Here is a 21,483-nt window from a genome sequence, read left to right on the forward strand (position 1 = left end):
ATCAATTTATAAAACTAGGGTTTGTGTTTCCCAATTAGGTGGTTATAATCTTTAAAGGGAGCATATAGCAGCATGGACCACAGCCAGGGCCAAGAAAGAATATGGATGCTCCTTTCTCTTTCCAGCCATCCCCCCATGTATCCAATTCCTCTTAACCAAAATGGCTTCTTGGGGAAAGGGCTGCCTGTTGGCAACCCCTGTTGTACTCTAAATGTTTAACATTTCTTCCAGGAGTTACACTATACGGATTGAAACCTTTGGGGCTTGTGTGGAGTGGTGCGAGAAAGGGAAGATGGCAATGCAGGAAGGGCTGGTCTTCCTGTAACATTTCCTGCCTTCTGGACATTTTCACCTAAGCCAGTCCTGAATGTACAGATGTGCTGTGCTCTGCACAGGCAGAGAGTTCTCCTTCTGCTGGTAGATGTTTTGAAGATGAAACAAATAAAAGAAGGCCTAGGTCTTGCCATTTGGTGCATGGGAATTAGGTTGGTCTTGCTGAGCTTTCCTGGAGGGAAGTGTTTTATTTTGCATTCAGCAGCCTGTCTACTTTCATGAGTCACCTATGGGGGAAAGAAAGGGATGTAATGCATTCCTCCTCCTCCTTCTTTCAGGAAAGCTGTTTAAATGATGCAGAGACTCGAGCAGTGTGCTGGTACAGACAGGGCAGTCATGACTGAACAGCTCCCACTCCCTTCTTATGAGGGTGCAGAAGGTGCAACCAAGCCTTTTCTTGTCTATGTCATTAACATGATAATTGTCTCTGCCCCAAAACTCTCATCTCTATTTTTTTCTCCAGGAATATTTTAATTGGTTGAAACTAAATGTTGTTAATTAACAGCATTCTTGAAGAACATTCTTTATTCTTGAAGAACAAAAGGCAAAGAGTGAAGCGGGGACTGATGGACACAAAGGTGGTTGCAAAGGATGAAACAGTGCATAGTGAATAGTGCTGTAGATGAGAAGTAGTTTTAGCTAGATTTTCTTTTCTTCTTACTATATTGTGCCTTTAATCTTTTTTGCTTACACTTATCTTACTCTTGCTTACTCTTACCTTACTCTTCCATAACAATGTTAACTCCCCAAAATGTTTATTCATTGTTTTTATATCTTGGCTTTTCTCTTGGAGATGAGGCAACCAATTTAATACTGTCATCTGCCACCAACAACAACGTTGTGAGATGGGTTGGACTGAGTATATGCGACTGACCCCATAACACTCAATGGGCTTTAGGGTACAGGTGAACCTGAGCCTAGTCTACAGCTCTTTAACCACTACATCACTCTGACTTCTATTTCATATGATAAGATTCTCAGGGATATCCTGCCTCACATTGTACCATTCTTTAGTGGTCTGTAACAACGCCGGCATCTATGCTTCAGTTAAATCCCAAAGAAAAACTTCATAAAGGAAAAGGTATATCCCAAAGAAAAACTTTGTAAGGGGAATTCTTTCAATGGGGCTTTTTTGAATCAGGAAGTATGGTCAGCTAGGGAGGCTGTAGATTGTTAGAGAGATGTGTAACAGGAAATAACAGTAACACTGGTGTCCTCCACCCTTTAACAATAAGAAAAGCGAAACAGGTCTGAAGTAGTTTGAAAGCTCCCTGAGAATGAGGTTGAAAAACATACATCTTTTTAAAATCTCTTTCTGGAAACTGAAGGACTAGAGTTTTGACTGTATATTAGTCATACCTTTTAGAATTAGAGCAACTGAATGACTGGTCTAAAAGAACACTACTCAAGAAAGTGACAGCTGAGGGAAGATGGTTTCCATTGGCTCCTTTGATGTAAACATGGCCAACTGCCTGCCCAACATTCCTCTTTACTTTAATTATTGGAACAACCAGTTGGGTTGTGGGAATTGAAGAACAGGATTGGCTAGTTGAATCTTCTCTCCCTCTTGAGTTGTCAATTGTATGTTTTAACAAAAGGCTGGCAATCACAGGCCTGGAAGATGTTTGTACCAGGAGAGGGGGGCTTAAAGTCATAGAAAAGATAAAAAAAGGTGTATTATCATGTGATTTATGTTATATGAAGGATGCATAACTCAACCCATAATCCTTCACAATCCTTTATGCTTAAGGTAAGGCAAAGAACATGTTTGATGCTGTTGTCAATTGGGAACCGGGCTATAGCCTCATTAACTGTTTGTAGTTTTATCACATTGTGTGACTTTATATATATTTGCCCCAGATTTAAACTTCAATATTTCTGCAATCCTTAATCCGCAATGAAACTGATGTTTTGTATTTAATGAGAGTTATTTGCCTCTACCCTTTTAATTATTGTGACATCAGCCAGCTTTCTTTGTATATCTAGTGTAGCATCTTTTTCCACATCATTCTTGTAGCCTATCATTTTTAAAACCACTTTCAAGTCAGTTCCAGTCTTGTCTGTTTCATAACATCTTTTAAGCACAGCCTATCTTTAATAAAAGACACTCTTAAAATTAATGTCTGGGTCCATTCTTCACAAATATCCTTCAATATAGCCAATGTTAAAGTGTTTTGTTCAATTCTATATTAGTTAATCACATGTAAATGTTCTCTTTTAATTGTAATATTTAGTGCCTTATGATTCCCTCTAGTGTCCAACCTTCAAAATCCTATCATTTCTTTTTAAAAAAATCCAAACAAAAGCATTTTCCTATGAGAAAAATTCTTATAATTTTTTAAAAAAACATCTTATTTCAAATGCACCAGGCCTCTTAGTTAAACTTGCATGTAAAGGTTCTTTCACTAAGGATTGATACTTACCAGGTATTCTAAACCTTGCCATTGTGAAGTTTTCTAATAGTTAAAAAAAGTTTTTGAAAAAGATTATAAATGAGGTTTGATGAAGCCCATAAAGACTACATTGCAGCTGTGAGCTTGGTTGGAATCCCTCAACTCCCAACCACTTGACTCACAAGTTGACCACAAACACCTCAGTTCCTGCAGTGTATTCATGTGAGCAGCTGTCCTGAATACAAATGGGCAATCTCACAATCTCTCCTTTTTCTAGAGATGTTTCATTGCCCAGAATTCACTGTCTGGCTGCTGATCTCATCACAATGCCATCTTAACTTTTTTTTTGGAAATATTTAGTTCACTACACATTCTCACTGATAGTCAGCCAGAGCTAGATTTTTAAACCAATTCAAAAGATTGATTAATTTGGACTTTTTAATCAGTTTGGATCATCAGTTAAATATGGTTTTTTTTAAATCCAATCAATTTGGACTTATGAATCCATTCAAAAAAGTGTGTCTGCATATGCATAGAACCCATCAGAGCATGGAAGCAAGTCTAGATATTCCAGATTAATTTATATATATTATTAAATTCAGTCTGTCTATTTGACTTATGCTATTCTGATGCCACATTATTAAGGATGTTGTGAAATAGAACAAGAGGAGCAGTGAATGGCCCTAGTCACCATGGCTATTGGTGAAAGATCAAGAGACTTTTCCCCTCTCCCCCCCCCCAATATTACATTAAAGGCTACATGTTGCACACTTCTGGGTTAATAGCTGAAGTAAAGGTTTGCAAACAGGAGAGACAACAAGAGAGATTACTCAGCTCTTTGAGACAGTTTCCTCAAACTGCAAAACAACCTGCATAAAATATAGACTTAAATTGGTAGGAAACCAAATTATGAGAAGTTCACCCGCTCTCTTTTCAAGAAAAAGACTTGGCCTGGTTATCCCATTCATGATAAGGTCGCTTCTTTATATTGTTTATCATCTTCACTTAGAATGTGGCATTGCTGTTGGAGCAGAAACTTGGTTTGGCACAAGAGGAGGAAAGAACACGTGCCTATAAGATCACATAAACATTCTACTAGTTAGATGGCCGGCCATGTCTACCTGTTTAATAAAATAATGAATATATAAATGAATGGTAGAGTTCTGGCTGGGAAGTTTCAGGTGCGAGATCAGAATGAGAAAAGGAGCAAATATCACAAATACCATTCAGTCGTTCCTGACCATGTGGACCACCCATTTTTAAAAAGGTCCATTTTAAATGCCCACTGTCTGGCAGGATAGTCCGAATGCCTTTTTTGAATCTTATCAGTTGTGGCAGCTTGGAAGCCTAGGTGCCAGCTGCACTGCCTTATCGTGGTCTCCAGCTGGCAAAGCTTCCGATCTTCAAAATTTCCTATTTTCATTCTAGAAGAGCATCATACCATTTGCGTGGGTGCATATTTTTTCAAGGATGACCAAAGAATTTCCAATAACAATAAAATATGCTACTAACAAGTAGCCATAAGGTGTTATTCCTGTTAACCTATTTGATCCATCTACTACAATGGTAGACAAGGGACACATTCCGTATTTAGAAGGGAGGGTCCCATGGATGGGGCTATAAGGCTAAATTGGTAGGACTTGTCACATAGCTTGGGAAGGGGCCATGAGTAGGAGAACATGTTCAACCACAAAGTTAGATTTCCCATATTATTTTGCTCCCATCTAACGATCATCCAGATTTTTGTATCCCAAAAATGCAAGACCTGAATTCCTCTGCCATGGACCAGGAACATAAAAAATATCAACAGGTCAGACCATTTGCTCAGTAAGCTGAATATTGGCTGGGCTCCATATAATAAAATATAATGGATTCAGCTTGTTTTGATTTTAGTGTTTTATGTGAATTCAGCCAGTGAAATTTCTAAAGCATGTTTAATTGCTCCGTATGTTGCATCACTTCAACAAAATGTATTTATCTAAGAAAGAGCAATTCAACAAAACATTAGTTAGGGAGCCAGATCTAGAAGTTCCACATGCAGGCAAGGCAACACCCTCTTCATATTTTGGGCTCCAACTACCATCAGCCACAACCAACATAGACAGAATCAAGAGGTTGTGGCTGTTTGCACTCACAGGAAGGTGTGTCAACAACCTGTATAGGACAATATTTTCCTTTTACACAATCCAGGGGTAATGATAAAAGGTGGAGTGGCAGGATTGAAGTGACTGAAGACTATCCATTTCATAGGTGATCTGAGAGAATACATGAATAAATAAGCTAGGATGTTCCTCCAGAAAGATACTTTTAGGTGGCACCATTCTACGGTACCTGTCTCAGAAGACTTTCAGACCAATGGAGTTTCTGTCTGCTGTCTTAGTACCTATGTGAGGTAGTGAAATTTAGTTTGAAAGATCAATAGCTGATTGGCAGCTTAGAATGCAAGATAACCATGTGTGTGTGTGTGTGTGAGAGAGAGAGAGAGAGAGAGAGAGATATTAGGCTAGTTTCCTATCACTCTGTGGATCAAATGAAGCAAAAAACCTGAGAAGCAGATAGGTCTTTCCTGGTAGAATTTCAAAATGAGTATTCATTGGAGAAGTGTGATTATGTGGCAGGGAGAGGAAATACCCCAGGATCATTTCCTTGGGTGTTCCATAGAGCTAACAATGCAGCTGTTTCTGCAAGGCCAGCACAACTGGTTCGAATTCACTTGAATGCTGAGATGCAATGCTCATTCAAATCCGAGATGTTTAATATACTCCATTCCATTGGGTGTATTTAAAAAAAAAATAATTCTGAAAACTGCGGGAAAATTCACCTGATTGTTCAATCGTAAGAAAATTCCCAGAATGACTAGTATACTCCAAGAATCATACAGTAGTTAAAATTGTTGTTGTGCTCATACTTTGTGTGGACATGGAATAAAACCTAGTGCCTCAGTTGTAACATGATATCAGTTTTCCAATATTTGAGGGACTGTCACAAAAAAGAAAGGGTCGACCTATTCTCCAAAGCACCTGATGACAGGACAAGAAGTAGAGGGTAAAAGATCATTAAAGAGAAATCCAACCTTGAACTAAGAAATTTCCTGTCAGTGAGAACAATTAATTTGTGGAATGGCTTGCCTCCCAAAGTTGTGGATGCACCGTCACTGGAGGTTTTCAAGAAGAGTTTGGACAACTATTTGTCCGAAACGATATAGACTGTCCTGTTCAAATGTGGGGAGGGTTGATGTAGGTCCTTCCAACCCTGTTATTCTATAGACCAGGGGTGTCAAACTAGATTTCTTTGAGGGCTGGATTTAAGCACTCCAAGGGCCAGATGTGGCCCACGGGCCTTGAGCTTGATACCCCTGCTATAGACTATGCTGGGTTTGCACAATATAGAGTTCTTAAGGTAGAAATAGGTTTCCTGTTCATTTTCAAATATTATTTGAGCCTTCAAAAGATGTGGGGAAGCTAAATCTACAGTGGGAAACAGTAGACACATAGACACTTTTTTTTCCTTCTTGTTAGGGAACTAATGGATAGTTGGCTACCTAGAGTAACAACTCACATTCAGCATAGGAAAAACAGAGAATTGTAAACTGGAGACATAGTGAAATAGTAGCACTAGGTGATTTTTTTAATGTGTTCTATAGGCTTACAGCTCATTATTACTAATACTGATTAGTACTAATGCGATGGATTTATTTTATTCTAATTGTGCAAATAATAAACTTGCTGTATATGAGAGGGAAATCTATGAAGCTGCAATTGAAGTGTCTATTCAGGACAGGTTTAAAAATTAATCCTTAAACCAATGGGCAAAAATGGAACGTACAGCAGGTACTTCTTTAGAAGAGACCCATTGATCACTGTTGAACCATAGAAAATTCAAGCTGAGTTCTTGAACAGTGAGGATAATTCCTACTGCCCTTTGCGATGATGGGGCCGTACTCCTAACAGCATGGAAACAATCATGTGAAACTTTGTCACGGAGGTGCAAGCTGTACAGGACAAACATATTTAACCTTTCTTCCCTTTCAGTAGTATGTAATTTGCATTCTTTCCCTTTAATTAATGACCAGTGATAAAGATACAACCATTAACCTTTCTGTTTGAGTGTCCTGCTATGTTACATATATTTAATTCAGTGTGTGCCTGTTTGATCTCTGGATAGATGCTTTGCAGAAAGCTGTAATGTGGGGTTGAACCACCATAATTTGTAAGTAGTGTTTTATAGCACAGCATGTTAACAGCACTGAGATAATAATTCAGGAAGGGTATGCCAAGCAGTCTTGAATGCATTGTGGGAACACAGCCATGAATAAATGGTCTGAGAGCTTATTGAAACTTGAATTATTCCTTGGCTTACCTAATAGATTTTTTTTTCTTTAGATCTGGTCCCTCTTTAGATTACATTTAACCCTTGATCCTCAGCATGGCACTCCAGGGTAACAGTTTGCCCCTTGACACAATTCTTGGCATCTGCCAAAATCTTTGCCCAATATTTTTACTCAGTCTTGTTCAGTTTAGAAAAATGAATGGGGAGTTTAGCATGACAAATAGTACCCTGAGACATTTCAACTAGCCAAATGAGCATTGCTTGAAAATAAAATGGCAGTGATGAAGCCTGTTGCTTTGTTCACCTTCTTTCATATGAATATTTTTTAATTAGCCACATCTTCCATGGCAATCACTTTATGAAAGTGCCAACAACAGTCTTTTAAAATTCCAAATGAGCCTATAAGCCTACAAAGGTAGGTGTGATTTATTGAACAAGTCTTGTGGCTGAGTTTACATTCGACACAGCATCGTAAACATGTTATGACATATATATTGACAAATGAACATTCTGGACTAGGAGAAAACTGACTACAGAATAGTTTGAACTAGTTTCTCAATCTGGGCAACTTTTGCAAGCATGACTGGCTGGGGAGTTCTAGGAGTTGAAGTCCATACCTCCTAAAGTTGGCCAGGTTTTGGAACACTGATTCAAGCTTAAGCTCTATGTAGCATCCTTTGCAGGGATGAAAATATGATGATATCACTGTAATGGAGCCTTTTCAAGGAAAATCCAAAGGTGTTTTTTTTTTTCAAAAGCAACTGGACATTCTTTGTTTTTCCTCAAAGACATTTTTCTTCTCATCCAAGAAGTTTCTCCAGAATGAGAAGTGAAAGGTCTTCAAGGAAAAACAAAGAATGTCCAGTTGCCTTTTGGAAAGAAAAAAAAGCATCTTTGAGATTACCATGACTGAATGACTGAGAATTTCCATAGACATTTTCAAGGAAAAGTGTTGGGTTTGATGCTGAACTGGTTTCAGAAATAGAAGCATGAAAGCTTAAAAATAGTACACATTTTGTGTATAAGACATTCCCTGTCACCTTGTGTTAAATAGAACAGGAACACTAGATGGGCAAGATCGTTTCTTCAACAGTCTAGATTCTAGAAAGCCTCTTCTAGTCAAACTAGATGAATCTATCTTAATCTAATCTTATTGAATCTAATCTAGTTTCCTTCAGATATAATATGATACTAATTCCAGATATTTCAAGCAGCTTGGGCCAAGCATATCTTGAGGGCAACAGCTTAGAAAACAAATGTTTGATTTGTAAAGTGTACCTCTATTGTGATCTGTTTGTAATCTTGACAATGAATTAGCTTGCATAGAATAGTTGAGAGTGAAGGAGAGCTGTGAGAGTGAAGGACAGCTGTGTTAATATATATCTGATATAGATATATATTAATACAATGCTATCAAGTCATCAGGGCCCTTGATCCCAAGGTTTCCTTTGGTAAGTTTGCACTTTTAAAACAGAAGGAAACTTTAAAACCTGAAATAAAACCTGAAATGTTGATTCCATAATTTCCAACCCTCATCCAACCCTCTGGATGCAAACATATTTGCATGTGTATCTTTGGGATGAATCTAGGCAGAAGGCCCACTGGAAACACCTTCTCAGCCATTGCATTTCTCAAGCTGACGACCCCTTGCCCTTCCCATCCCAAATCTCTTTTTCAGAATTGAGATCTGTAAAACAATCCTCCCTTCTGCTTTCAATTTTTTTTCCTGTGACTGCCTTTGTCTTGAAAGGGAAAGCTCATGACTTGTGATTGTGCTAGAAAACAGCTCCCGCTCTTCCTTCCTGAATCAGCTCACATGGAACTATGAAAAAGGAAAAAAAAAAAGCCACAGAGAGGGAGAGAAATGGATTACGCACTTGGTTGGTTGGAGAGCTGACTCACCCTCAAAGGAGTTTGTCAGGGCAGCTTTGAGAGATGTGCTCCGTGAGCACAGGCCTTGTTCTTTTGCTGCTGTTCACCTCAGAGCTGCCATCTGGAGCCTACTCCTGACCTTCTTGGCATCCCAGAGATGGAGAGTAATAGCAAGGGGACCTGAGTGGGAGGGAAATGAGTAATGTGGCCTTTGTGGTTCGTTCTCTCTGGGTTTGACTTTAGCCTCCTCGTTGGCAGGAGACATTGGCGGCACTTGGTAGTAGGAATGTACGATCCCTGTTATTCCCAACCTGAAAGCTTTCACATCAACAAGGTTGGGAGATAAAGATCTTACATTTAAGAATTAAAGTAAAAAAAAAAAAAGCAGGAGGGAGATGGAGGGAGTAAAGCATACACAGGGAAGAAGAGGAGTGTTTGCTATTCCATTAGTCACCTCTAATGTGCCACATCACCATTGGCCTAGATAACGTAGCCATGTCTTCAAGGAAGGCCAAAAGGCTGGCAGCAGACCAACCTTTTATTCCTTCCAACTTAATTAAATATTAGGAGGAAAGTTCTATACAGTAGTTCTGCCTTTCCATTTGTTTGGGCAGCCCTAGCTCAAAAGGTGTGTGGAAATCCTCCTTCCTTCCTTCCTTCCTTCCTTCCTTCCTTCCTTCCTTCCTTCCTTCCTTCCTTCCTTCCTTCCTTCCTTCCTTCCTTCCTTCCTTCCTTGAGTTTGCCAAATTAACTGCAGCATTGATCACTGATAATGATGCTTTATCACTGGGAAGGGAGTCAAGGAACTTCCTCAACTTTTCTTGTGCCAAGAAGTAAATGTGGGTGTTAGCGCTGATGTCCCCAGCAGGTCGTAGACACAGACTATTAATCTGCTTTGCTCCAAGGCATGGGGAGAGACGTAAAGTGTCATATCTTTTGCCTTTATCATTCTGTTTTTAACTTCCTTGTCAGAAACAACAACAGTGCTATAAAATCAGCTGTTGAACAGCTTGACATTTGTGCTCTTTACCAAGTGTTATTACTCTAAATCTATATAACACTGTAGGACATCAATCGATGTCTATGGAGATTCTCAATGGTGTAGGACACTGTAGGACATCAGTGGTTGGTGTACCTGGCATTGTTGTTCTGTTCACCCTTTCTGCAGTTGGTCAAGCAGGAGCTCCAAGACTCACAGGAAACAATAAGTGGTAAATGAAGAATTGATGTAGAAGAAACAGGGGTTAAATTACCTGCAGTGTTCTACATGACAGCCTCTTCCTCAATTGGGTTTAATTGTTACATTAATCATAAATAATAGAGACCCTTGCTTCTATTAGCTGCTTTTGACAGTGTGAGTAGAGATAAGGAAGTTAATCTGCACTGTTAGTTATAGACAACAGTCTGAAAACCTAAGGACTGCTTTCTCTCAACAGTGATCTACCAACTTTAATGGGTTAAAACCCAGATTAGCCTACCACATTTGAGTTCTCAATCCGGTACAGATAATCTTCCATTTGGGGGCAGCGGTGGTAAGATGCTGGGCCTGCGCACCGCTGAGGTTGGTGGCTCGATTCCCGTGAGCAAATAAACCGCGGAAGAACAAGAAAGGAACCTCCCCCAAATGCCTACCAGCATTCAAGCGTCCCACAGGTAAAGATAAATTCCTTTCACAGAGGCAGTCAACCACCTCAGTGATCCCTGGCTAACATGTGCCATACGCTTTAAAAAAAAAACCCTTCCATTTTCAATAGCTTATTTAATGATCATTTGAAGTTGTAACAGCACTGAAAAAATTGACTTACGACTGTTTTTCACATTTATAACAGTTGCAGCATCTCCATGATCAAAATTCAGATGCTTGGCAACTGATTCATATTTGCGGTTGAGTGTCCCGGGGTCATGCAATTACCTTTTGTGACCTTCTAAAAAGCAAAGTCAATCCAGATTCACTTAACAACCATGTTACTAACTTAACAACTGCACAGTCTCGCTTAACAACTGTGGCAAGAAAGGTCATAAAATAGGGCAAACTTCGCTTAACAAAATTCATTTGTACTCAGTTTGTTGTCGGAAGTCAGGGACCGCCCATATTAGCTCTATGGTTGATCTCAGTTTTCAGCCTCTCAAACCAAGAAAGTCTTTTTCATCAGTTGCTTCCTAAATCCTGTTAGCCAGGTTAGAAAAAGTTGAATGATATACCAGGCAGCTTGAGAATATTTTCTGAAATAAAGCAAAGCAACAGATTTCCTTGACCTGCTATCATTCTTATAATTCTATAGCCAAGGATATTGGAAGTGCGTACAACTGCACATCAAGAAGGTGTAAAATCGGGAAAAGATGCAATGCCCTAGAGGTGAAAAACTGTATCATCATGAAATCATAGTGACAGAAAGAGTTCTTCCTACTGGATATATTGGAAAACACCCAATTTGCAGTAGGCAGGACTGGGCGGATGTACAGATAGTCTGACTTGGTACAGTTCATTTAGTGACCAGTCACAGTTATAACGGCACTGGAAAAAAGTGATTTATGACTTTTTCATACTTATGACTGCTATAGTATCCCCATGATCACATGATCAAAATTCAGATACTTGGCAACTGATTCATACTTAGACATTTGCTATGTTCCAGGATCCTATAATTCTCTCTTGTGACCTTCTGACAAGCAAAGACAATGGGGAAGCCAGATTCAACAATAGCCATGTCAGTAACTTAACAACTGCATTGATTCACTGGACAGGAAAAGTTGTAAGATGGAGCAAAATTCACTTAACAAATGTCTCACTTAGCAACAGAAATTTTGGGCTCAATTGGTGGTTATAAGTCAAGGACTACTTGCATAGAAAAGTTTTTGTTGTTCTAGAAATGGCTAGTGTATATTACTGTGTTAAAGTAAAAAGTTGAGGCTGTAATGTAATGGTCTTATTCTACTATGCTAAAAAGAGTCTGATGTCAATGCTTTTCTTTTTTCCCCACTCTTTAACCCTACACTTTCTCTTCTTCCCTTTTTCCTCCCCTAGTTTCCCATCATTTACACTTTCCTTTGTATTTTATATCCTGATAAACGAATAAAAATTTGATGAGATATAGAAATGTTTTCTCTGCAATTCGCTTAGCTGATTAATTGAAAAATTACGGTAGATTCACCCAGCAATGCCCAACCTGAAGCAAGAGTAGCTCACTCTGTGTAGTCTGCTAAACCCCAATAGTCTGTTTATTTCAGGTTACAAAAATGTCAATGTAATGGACCTATTGATCCCACTAGTACTCCTGTTGATGAACCAGTGTATGGTTGCGTCCTCTGGGTTAGCCATGTATTACCCTGAAATTGTGTGTGTGTGTCTCCCCTCCCCCACACACAAAAAATCAATACAAGGAACAGAAAGAAGAAGTAGACCTGGCAGAGATCACCCTGCCCACCCTTTCCCCCCTTTAAAAAAAAAACTCAGTTTGAAACATGCAAAAGAATGTCCAGACGTCTATGTTCTTATCAAGAATTCTTGCTGACGGCAGGCATGAGGTAAGAATAGTCCTTAATAAGATCATTATCAGGCTTCTATTAAAACGGAGGGGCGGAAGGGACCTTGAGAAGATGGGTGGTGGTGGCAAGACTTTAAAAGTTGGCAAGCCTGAGACCAGCTATTGTTGCGAGCTAGGAAGAGGAAGTCCAACCAACCATTTAACAACCTCACTGTGCGTAAGTAGAGCTAAGAAAGCCAAAGACTGGGATTTTCCAGCCAAATCTTTTTAGCTGGTGTTGCTCCTTTACAGGTTGGAAAGGACAGTGATGGGAGGCTTCTAAGCGCTTTTGGCTGGGCTTAGGCTTTTCTTCTTTTTTTCATCACTGCAAAACTGACGTAGTTAGTTGTTTTCAATTTCATCTGGCAAAGGATGCTTGGTTTAACCCAAACTGCAGCTGGAAATCTTTACCCCATTTACACTGATGACTAATCAACTTTCATTCGAGAGGACCAGAATCAAAAGAGAATGAGGTTCCTGGACATGTTTTGCTTCTCCAAAAGCAAAATGATAGCTGCTTTTACCCAATTGAGGCAGCCCAGTAAGGAATGCATAATATCTGGGTATGCGCAGCAGGCTGAGAGATAAAACATGATTTACAAGCCCTAATTAGCTGGATTTGGGGAGTGCACTAAGGCAGCAACCCCCAACCTTTTGGGTACCAGGGACCAGTTCCACGGAGAGAGGTTTTTCCATGGACTGGAAAGTGCGTGGTTTTGTGTGCTGCTTGCATCCCATGGATGGGGCTTCACTTGTTTCTGTGACCCTGTTTCTGGCATGCGACGGCCCAGTGCTGGTCCATGGACCGGGGGTTGGGGACCCCTGCACTAAGTTTAGTGGGTTCATGACATTGCCAAGTTGGAGACCCCTGCCCAAGACTAATGCATTCCTTCTGAATCCAGTATTCCAGCAGATACTCTGCATTAGGGTGAGATGCAAGGCAGAAGAGGCAGAGGCGCTGAAACTAGTGGAAGAAACAAAGTGCGTAGGGCTGTCCTGTTATTTACTGAAAGGAGCCCATTTCAGCTCTTGACGCTCAGCCTATTCATGGAAGAGGAAGTGAATCGATTCCAACAGGAAGCCTTTGCCCAGCCTATTCCCTGGAGGGCTTTGAAGGACAAGGACTCTCCACAAGTTTTGTGAAGGGCTGTGGCACTCTCAGACTCTGTTGGTGGGATGATGGAGCCATATGTATTTCGTGGGGTCAGCATTTCCTGCTTGGCTTACCTTGACATCATAAGGCGCTTTCTCTTGGATGGGAAACGTTCAACGGAAGAAGTTCTGCCTGGCCAGCCACCAGCCCTGAGCTGTCCAGAGGAGTGCTGATGTCATACCTCCACAGGGATTACTTCATAAGTGAAGCATTTAGGCTGTGAAGGGAGGGGAGCAGGAGGGGGAGCAAGGCAAGAAAATCAAATCCATACATCTCCCATCTACACACACACATACACATGCACACACACACTCCTCAGCAGTCTCCTTTTTTCAAAAAAAAGAGTGAAAAAAGCACTTGTATAGAGCTGTTTCAGGCATAAGTAGAGCCTTTGAGTCTTTCGAATCATTTTAAGTTTAAAAGATCCAGGGATTTTCTTAGCTTCTCTCCCACCCAATTCTGATTATTATACTTGAGCAATTGCAAAATTCTGAAAATCCAGAGGATGCTGTTTTGAGGTCTGTTGCTTCACTTTTCCCAAAGGCCAAACCATAGATTATACTCCTCTTTGTTACGGCAAGAGAGAATCAAGAAATTCTGGAGTTTATATTCCCATTTGGATACTCTAAGACAGCGTCCCTTTTCAATGGTTAGCTGCCTCCCTGCATATTTTCAGCCTATGGACCAGACAGAAGATTCCAAGGTTGTTAATCCAAGTATCTTTGTGGGAACAGAGAAATACATATAAGTGCTTCCATATCTAGCCTTTGCAGTTTAAATACATATATATCTGACTATATCAAGACACTAAGGTAGAAGCCAGATGGCAAAGTAGAAAAAAATGAAAATGACGGAGGAGAAGGAAGAGGAGGAGGAGGAAAAAAATGAAGCAGCAAGGTTCTCAGAGTTCACAGTCACACACTAGCCATCACACTGTTGCTAACTGATGCAAGTCTGGGTTCCAAAATTCCTGAACAGTCAGTTTTATTTGTCTCTTGTTTAACCACCCAAATAAACTGGTCACCTCTCACATGGGTGGGTAGAATACTGTTTCAGTGGTAAGATGATGGGCTTGTCAGCTGGAAAGCCAACAGCCTGGGTTCAAGACCTGAGCACCACATGACAAGGTAAGCTCCCGTCCTCGCCCCAGCTCCTGCTAGCTTAGCAGTTTGAAAGCAGGCAAATGAAAGTAGATAAATAGATACCATTGGTGGGAAGGTAACAGCACTCCAGGATGTTATACTGGCCACATGACCACAGAAATGTCTTGGGACAGCGTCAGCTCAAGGGCCTTGAAACAGAGATGAGAGCGCCCCCTATAGTCAGCAATGAGTAGTGGTGTCAAATTTCAAAAGATTTTTGCTGTTGCAACTATTATCGCATCTCATCTCACCAAAGAAATATGAGGGGAAGAAGATAGAAAATGGCCCGGACATCAAGATGTCAGCATGAGAACCAAGGGCATTTCGGCAGGTGTTTACAGAAGCCAATAAAAGACTTTTCCACAACAATATCCAGAGACCGTATTGAACAATGTGACCTGAGCTAATTGGGGATCTGGGAGGTGGAATTTGAACTTTAACTATAGGGAAAGCAAAGGAAAGCTCTAGATTTGGTTTTGCCCTCAAACATGCCAAAATGATGTACTCAATAAAGTTTTGCACAAGGAGATTGGAGCATCTCAATCATGCTTGCCTTGGTTGGGTTCATCAGTCATCACCTTGACAAGCCAAGTAAAATCTGCAGGGATTTCTTTCCCTTTTTTCTCACAGAGGTGTTTCTGGATGGCATATAATGATTACACACACACACACACAACATATAACCCTGCTCCTAAGCATAGAAATGGCCAAACAGCTGGTGCCAAAAAAAATTCCAGTATTTCAGGCATTTCCAGTTTGTGGTGTCCTTCAGCAGGGCTATTGAATCCTCTGCATAGAATATCCCTTCTTGGCAAAATAAACCAGGTGATTCCAGACTCATAATTCCCAACATTGCTTTGGAAGAAGCAATTAGCAATTTTTCAATGTAAACAGATTGCTATGTTCTGTTCCATTCTGGTACTCTAATAAAATAGCCCCCAAACCTAAGGAAGCTGATATCTGGTCTTCCACATTTGGCAACCCATGTATCTGGTTGTGGCTGATGGGTGCTGGAGTCCTAATAAAAGCAGGAGGAAGAAGTGGGGAAGATCTTGTGAGCATCCAGTTGATTCTCTCATGGGAACAGATATGAGTGATCTAGGAAGTTTCACCAGGTGGATTGAATGGCTACTTTTCTTGCCATCTTCTTTCTCTTTTTTAATTATATGAAAATGGAATTTAATTCTAAGGGTTGCTGCAAGAGCAGGTGATATTAAACACATAGCAGTAGGCTTTTAAAATATGCAGAGTGTAACTTCTCAAAGATAACAGTCATGGCTGGCCAATCCATAGTTAAAGATATCAGCATTGATGCAAATATTTCAGATGACTAAAAGGAGCAAGGAATCTGTCACTCCCAGATGTTTGCCATAGCCCAGCAAACAGACTGTTGAAATTAATTAGGGGTGCTTGAATTCCACTGGATAAAATCACCTAAAGTCAAGCTAATTTATTTTACAAATCAAGGAACAACAACCATTAGATTCATAAGTCATGACAATAGTTAGAGTAAATAGCAAACTGTTGGCTGAACTTTCACACAGAGATGTATAATCAACTCTAATCCATAAAGGAAAGGTTCCACACGCAGTTGCCAAAAATGTTGGATGTGAAACTATTCCAAAATGTGCTATCTTAGTGAAATGTTTGTCATGACAGAAGACAACATTACTAAATACACAAGGGACGATTGTATTATCTGCATTTAATTAATCTGATATTTGAAATCCGGGCACTTAGCAACTAGCATATATTTATGATATTTCAATGTCCCAGGGTCATGGGATCACCATTCGTAACTTTTCCAGCTGGTAAAAACTTTCCAACAAGTAAAGTCAATGGGGGAGGCCAGATTCACTTAATAACCTCAGGATTCACTTAACAACTGCAGTGATTCGCTTAACAATTGTGGGAAAAGGTTATAACATGAGACACAACTCATTTAACAACAGCTTTGCTTAGCACAGAAATTTGGGGCTCAACTGTGTTCGTATATTGAGGACTATGTGTATGATGTACAGTGTGTGAGTGTGTCTGAGACAGAGCAAGCAATGGCTTTATGCTACGGGTAGGTTATCATTACGGGGAGTTTCCTAAACTGAAGGCGTCTGCATTGGGCATGCGAGGGCATTGTCTTGGACAAGATGGAGTCTCCCAAGGGCAGCCAGTGAGATAAGGAAGCTAGTTGGCCATTAATGGGTGAGACCAGAGGATGGACCCATTGTCCATGGCGGAAGTGGGAACCACCTTTGCACTTCAGCTCCAAGAATCGGCTCTGACAGTGAAGTTCCTCAACTCCTGGAATCAGTTCAACAAGGTTACTGAAGGGACAACCTTTATGAAAGGGAAAAGATTAATTACAAGAGCAGGAATGGAGCAGCCCCTCCTGGAGCCTAAAAAACCCTGAGAAAAGTTTAGAAGGTAGTTCCTGAAGTGGCTGTAGTTAGAAGAACAAGCACTTAAGGGCTTTCTGTTTCCTTCCTCTTATTTATTTCATTTGACTTTTTCCTTTTGTCTATGAGTCTCATGGTAGTATACGTGGCTTCCTATTCCCCTTTTCTCTTCCCACAGTAACAGAATATTGATAGTCCTTGAATTATGAGCACAATTGAGCCCAAAATTTCTGTTGCTAAGCAAGATGGTTGTTAAGTGAATTTTGCCCCATTTTGAGATCTTTCTTGCCACAATTGTGAAGTGATTCATTGCAGTTGTTAAGTTAGTAACATGGTTGTTAAGTGAAGCTGACTTCTCCATTGACTTTGCTTGTCAGAAGATTGCAAAAGGCAATCACATGACCTTGGGACACTGTAACCGTCACAAATATGAGTGAGTTGCCTAGTGTATGAATTTTGATCACATGACAATGGCGATGCTGCAGTGGTCATAAGGATGAAAATGGCCATAAGTCGCTTTCAGTAACACTGTAACTTTGAACGGTCATTAAATGAACAGTTGTAAGTTGAGGACTACTGTATAGTTGATGCTGAGAGATAAGGATTAGTCCTAGTGCACCTTGTAAGCTTCATTGAGAACAGAGCTATTTTGTTTTCAACCAGGCCATATATCGGCCTCTTATACCCATTGTGTAAGTCATGATATGATCTGTTTGGTGTGGGTTTAGCAAACGGTTGGCAAACCAATGGCCTTCCAGATGTCGTTGAAGTACTCCTTCTAAGAATTCCTTCTAAATTCTTCCTTCTAAGGCTGCTGGGAATTGTGGTCATCACCTGCAAGGACACAGATGATGAGTGTGTTGATTGTGTTGGGAAAAGCCAGCCACTATAGTCTGAAAAGAATAGTTTATGGTATAATGTGATCTATGGATTCATTCAGGGTGATTTACTTAACAGACTGTCATTTATAAACATGTGAGGATCCAGCCATGATCTTCTAGCCTTGAACTAAGGCATATTTGGGCAAGGAAAGTCTACCAATATTTCTCTCCCAATTTTTATCTGATCTGATCTTATTGAAGACTAGCAGCATATTAGATGTTTAGATGATGAGCTGAACAAAAGAAGCCTGAAGTTGCTTTAAAATATAAGAAGCGGAAACAAAGAAGATCTCACCAAAGAATCCAGTGGGAGCAGGGTAATGAGCTTTGCAATCGGTATTTGTTTTGTTAGATTTATATTAGTATAACAGAATAACAGAGTTGGAAGGGACCTTGGAGTCCAACCCCTCACTGGGGCAGAAAGCTGATGAAGATTCTTGATTCACCTCGTACTTATGGGTCAAATGTACTCGGTTTCGCAACCTAAGCCACAGCTTCAGACATCACTACAAGGAGGAATCTGCCTTGTAAATATGAGGGTACTTCCCTAACTGTACTAGGGAAAATAAAAGTACCAATTTATTAAAGTAGTTACATCCTTTACAAACAATATAGAAGTTTCAAAGGATTTCATTGGTTGTCTATCTCTACAGGAATTGTTGCTTTGGTTTTGCTGGCAGTCCAAAAAGAAGTCATCTGTGCATGGACCAGCACCTTATCAGGGAAGCCTTGTTGAGCCTTCCTAAAAATATGGCTACTTGAATATTTTGGGGTACATTGTTTCACTCATGCCAACACTCACTGCAAGCACCCTTTTCAAATGCCTTGCATAGCCTTAGTTATTATAAGTAGATCAAGATAACATGTATGAAATGCTTGGAATATCTAAACTTTTCCTCCTTGTGTTCATTATTTGGGGTTTACTTGATTAAGACACTCCTTAAAAGATTATCTCAAGGACCATGCTTGTTTTAACTTCTCTCCCACATGGAACCATGTCTGTGTGGTGGCAAATGTCATCTCATGTAGAATCTGTCAGGACACCTATGCAGCGAGATATAATCTTCTATTTCTGTATCGTGCAGAGTATTTCTTAGCTATCCACAATAGGCTGGAAGTCTGCTGATACGGATGGACAAAAATATAATAGCTTTAGCTTGTTACGGAGGTGGAAAGGAATGTTGACAAGCAGTGGTATAGACTAGCAAAAGATGAAAAGTATTCGCAAGCAATACATTCAAGATGGCCCTCTGGGACTTTCTTCTTACAAATCATCTAATGACTATTTGGTGCCTTCTAGGTATGTTGGAACTATCCATAAGGAGGGTACCAATTGGGGAAAGTCAGTCTAGTATTTTCTGATTCCTGGGGTTCGGAACAAGAATGGTGGACCACAAAGACCTTAATCTCATCCAGCAAAGCACTTTCATTCTCATTCAAGCACTCAGAATCATAAGTGCACTCCTGTTTCCATGGTGAATCAGCCTCTGGAGGTGGAACAATAGCTCAACAAATAGTTCATCACTTTTGAGATTATGCCAAATCATAAGCCTGACTTGGGCATTATTTTAAATCAAGGAGAAATAATATATTGAAAAGCGGTAGGAATCAGCATGTCACCTCTGCTTGAAATTAGCATTTATTCGATTCCAATGCCTTTTGTGGGAAGACCTGAAGGGGAAATCTTCCCCTTTAATCAATAAGCTGTATGCTTTTCTATACTTTCTTTGCATGATGCTTTTCATGATTCAGATAGTTGCACATACCTGATGCCTGTTTCCCCCAAAATCTCAATTATGCAAATTTCTATGACTAGTGGTCGAGTGTGACCATATTTTAGCTAAGGGCATATTTAGTAGCCCAGAGTTTTTCAACCTTGGCAGCTTTAAGCTTGGCAGATTTTTTCAACCTTGCCAGCTTTAAGCTTGGCAGATTTTTTCAACCTTGGCAGCTTTAAGATAGGTAGACTTCAACTCCCAGAATTGGGTTCACTGGCGGGGAAATTTTGTGAATTGAAGTTCACCCATCTTAAAGCTGCCAAGGTTGAATATCACTATATTAGCCTATTTAGCTAGATAAAATCTGGGAAGAGAATACATACTGCCTACCCCTTGCTTGAAAGAAAACCTACAAAGAGCAGTAAATTGCAGAGAGCTGGGTGTTTCTACAAACCAGCCTCATGCCTGGTTGTTGTTTTTTTAAACCTGGTGGATGCCAAGTCCTGTTTAGTCTGTCCACACCGCCTTGTATGTGTCAGTAAAAATATTTTAAAGGAGCTTGTTATTGCACCTAACAAACAAATTTGTTGAAATGTGTCAGATAATGTAATTGCTTCTTTGAATTCTCTGGGTCACTGTTTGACCCTCATAGTCAGTCTTTGCTTTGCATTTAATCATCAAGTTTCAGGCTTCTGAAGTTTTTCTTCTGTTGAGAAAGACGTTTTTGTTTTTTTACTTCACTCTTAAGTTATTTGTGTACAACAATTTTCCTTTGGTTTAATTGATACATGGGATATAAGGGAGGTTGCAAATTCTAAAGAGATTATTGCACAATCCAAAGCACAATGGTAAGAAATAATCTTTGATCAGATTATAACTAGGTTAAATACAAGCGCTCTACTTAGTAAAAATTGAACCAGGATGTTCTTCTCATTTATGATGGATAGCATTGACTGCTATGGTTGGTATTGTACTGCACTTGTATGAATTAAAGGGAACCAAGACTGTCCTGGCCAGAAGGTAAAACAGAGTCAGAAAATAAGCCATTGTATTATTCACATTCATCATTCTCCTCTTCCCTCTCGTCTCTCTGATTTGTAGGAGGTGGAGGGAAACGGAAAGGAAGGAGCAAGAAATGGAGAGAGATCCTCAAGTTCCCACACATCAGCCAATGCGATGAGCTCCGGAAAGGGTTGGGTAAGTGCAATATGAGACAGATTCCCTCTGCTCAAGGAAATGCAGCAGCTGGTAGCCAAAAGCGTCACAAAATGATGCCACCTTACTTCCTTGTGATGAGCAGAACTACACATGCCACATCAAAGTAAGATTTCCTGTAACATCAATTTCCAATGGAAAGCCAAATGGGTTGCTGAACATCCAGACAGGTTGATATACAAATGACCCCACGCAAAAGATGCCAGGCTTCGAACAACCACCTCACATGGTGTCTGCCAGGACTCAATGTATAAATGGAACATAGTAACCTCCCCTCAGTGTGACTGTGGGGTCCTATGTCAAACTGTAGGTCTCATCATGACCAGATGTAAGCTGAGGGCATATGTTAATATATGTTGGAAGACCAGGTATCAGTGGAAAAGGTATTAGAGGTAATATTTCTCCTCCAATGAATGCACAGCCTATAATTTAACAGAAAAGTGAGGAAAGGATCTGTGAACAAAACCAAGTATGAATAATCAATAGTTCAATTTAGCTTTTGTTCTTATAATCTTTCCTTACTATGTTAA

The 21,483-nt window shown here is 40.0% G+C and overlaps 1 protein-coding gene across 1 annotated transcript in view; it reads left to right on the top strand.

The window, feature by feature from the left end:
* The window catches only part of LOC113447215 (G protein-coupled receptor kinase 5-like), an 83,079-nt gene that overhangs the window by 26,049 nt on the left and 35,547 nt on the right, over positions 1-21,483 (top strand). Inside the window, exon 2 of the mRNA XM_026717260.2 lies at positions 20,840-20,935. Within this exon, the coding sequence (XP_026573045.1) occupies positions 20,840-20,935 (96 nt within the window). The remainder of the gene's footprint in view (positions 1-20,839; positions 20,936-21,483) is intronic.

The sequence above is a fragment of the Pseudonaja textilis genome, chromosome 9 (genome assembly GCF_049901715.1).
Source record: "Pseudonaja textilis isolate UNSWEBS1 chromosome 9, rPseTex1.2, whole genome shotgun sequence".
Classification (NCBI taxonomy): Eukaryota; Metazoa; Chordata; class Lepidosauria; order Squamata; family Elapidae; genus Pseudonaja; species Pseudonaja textilis.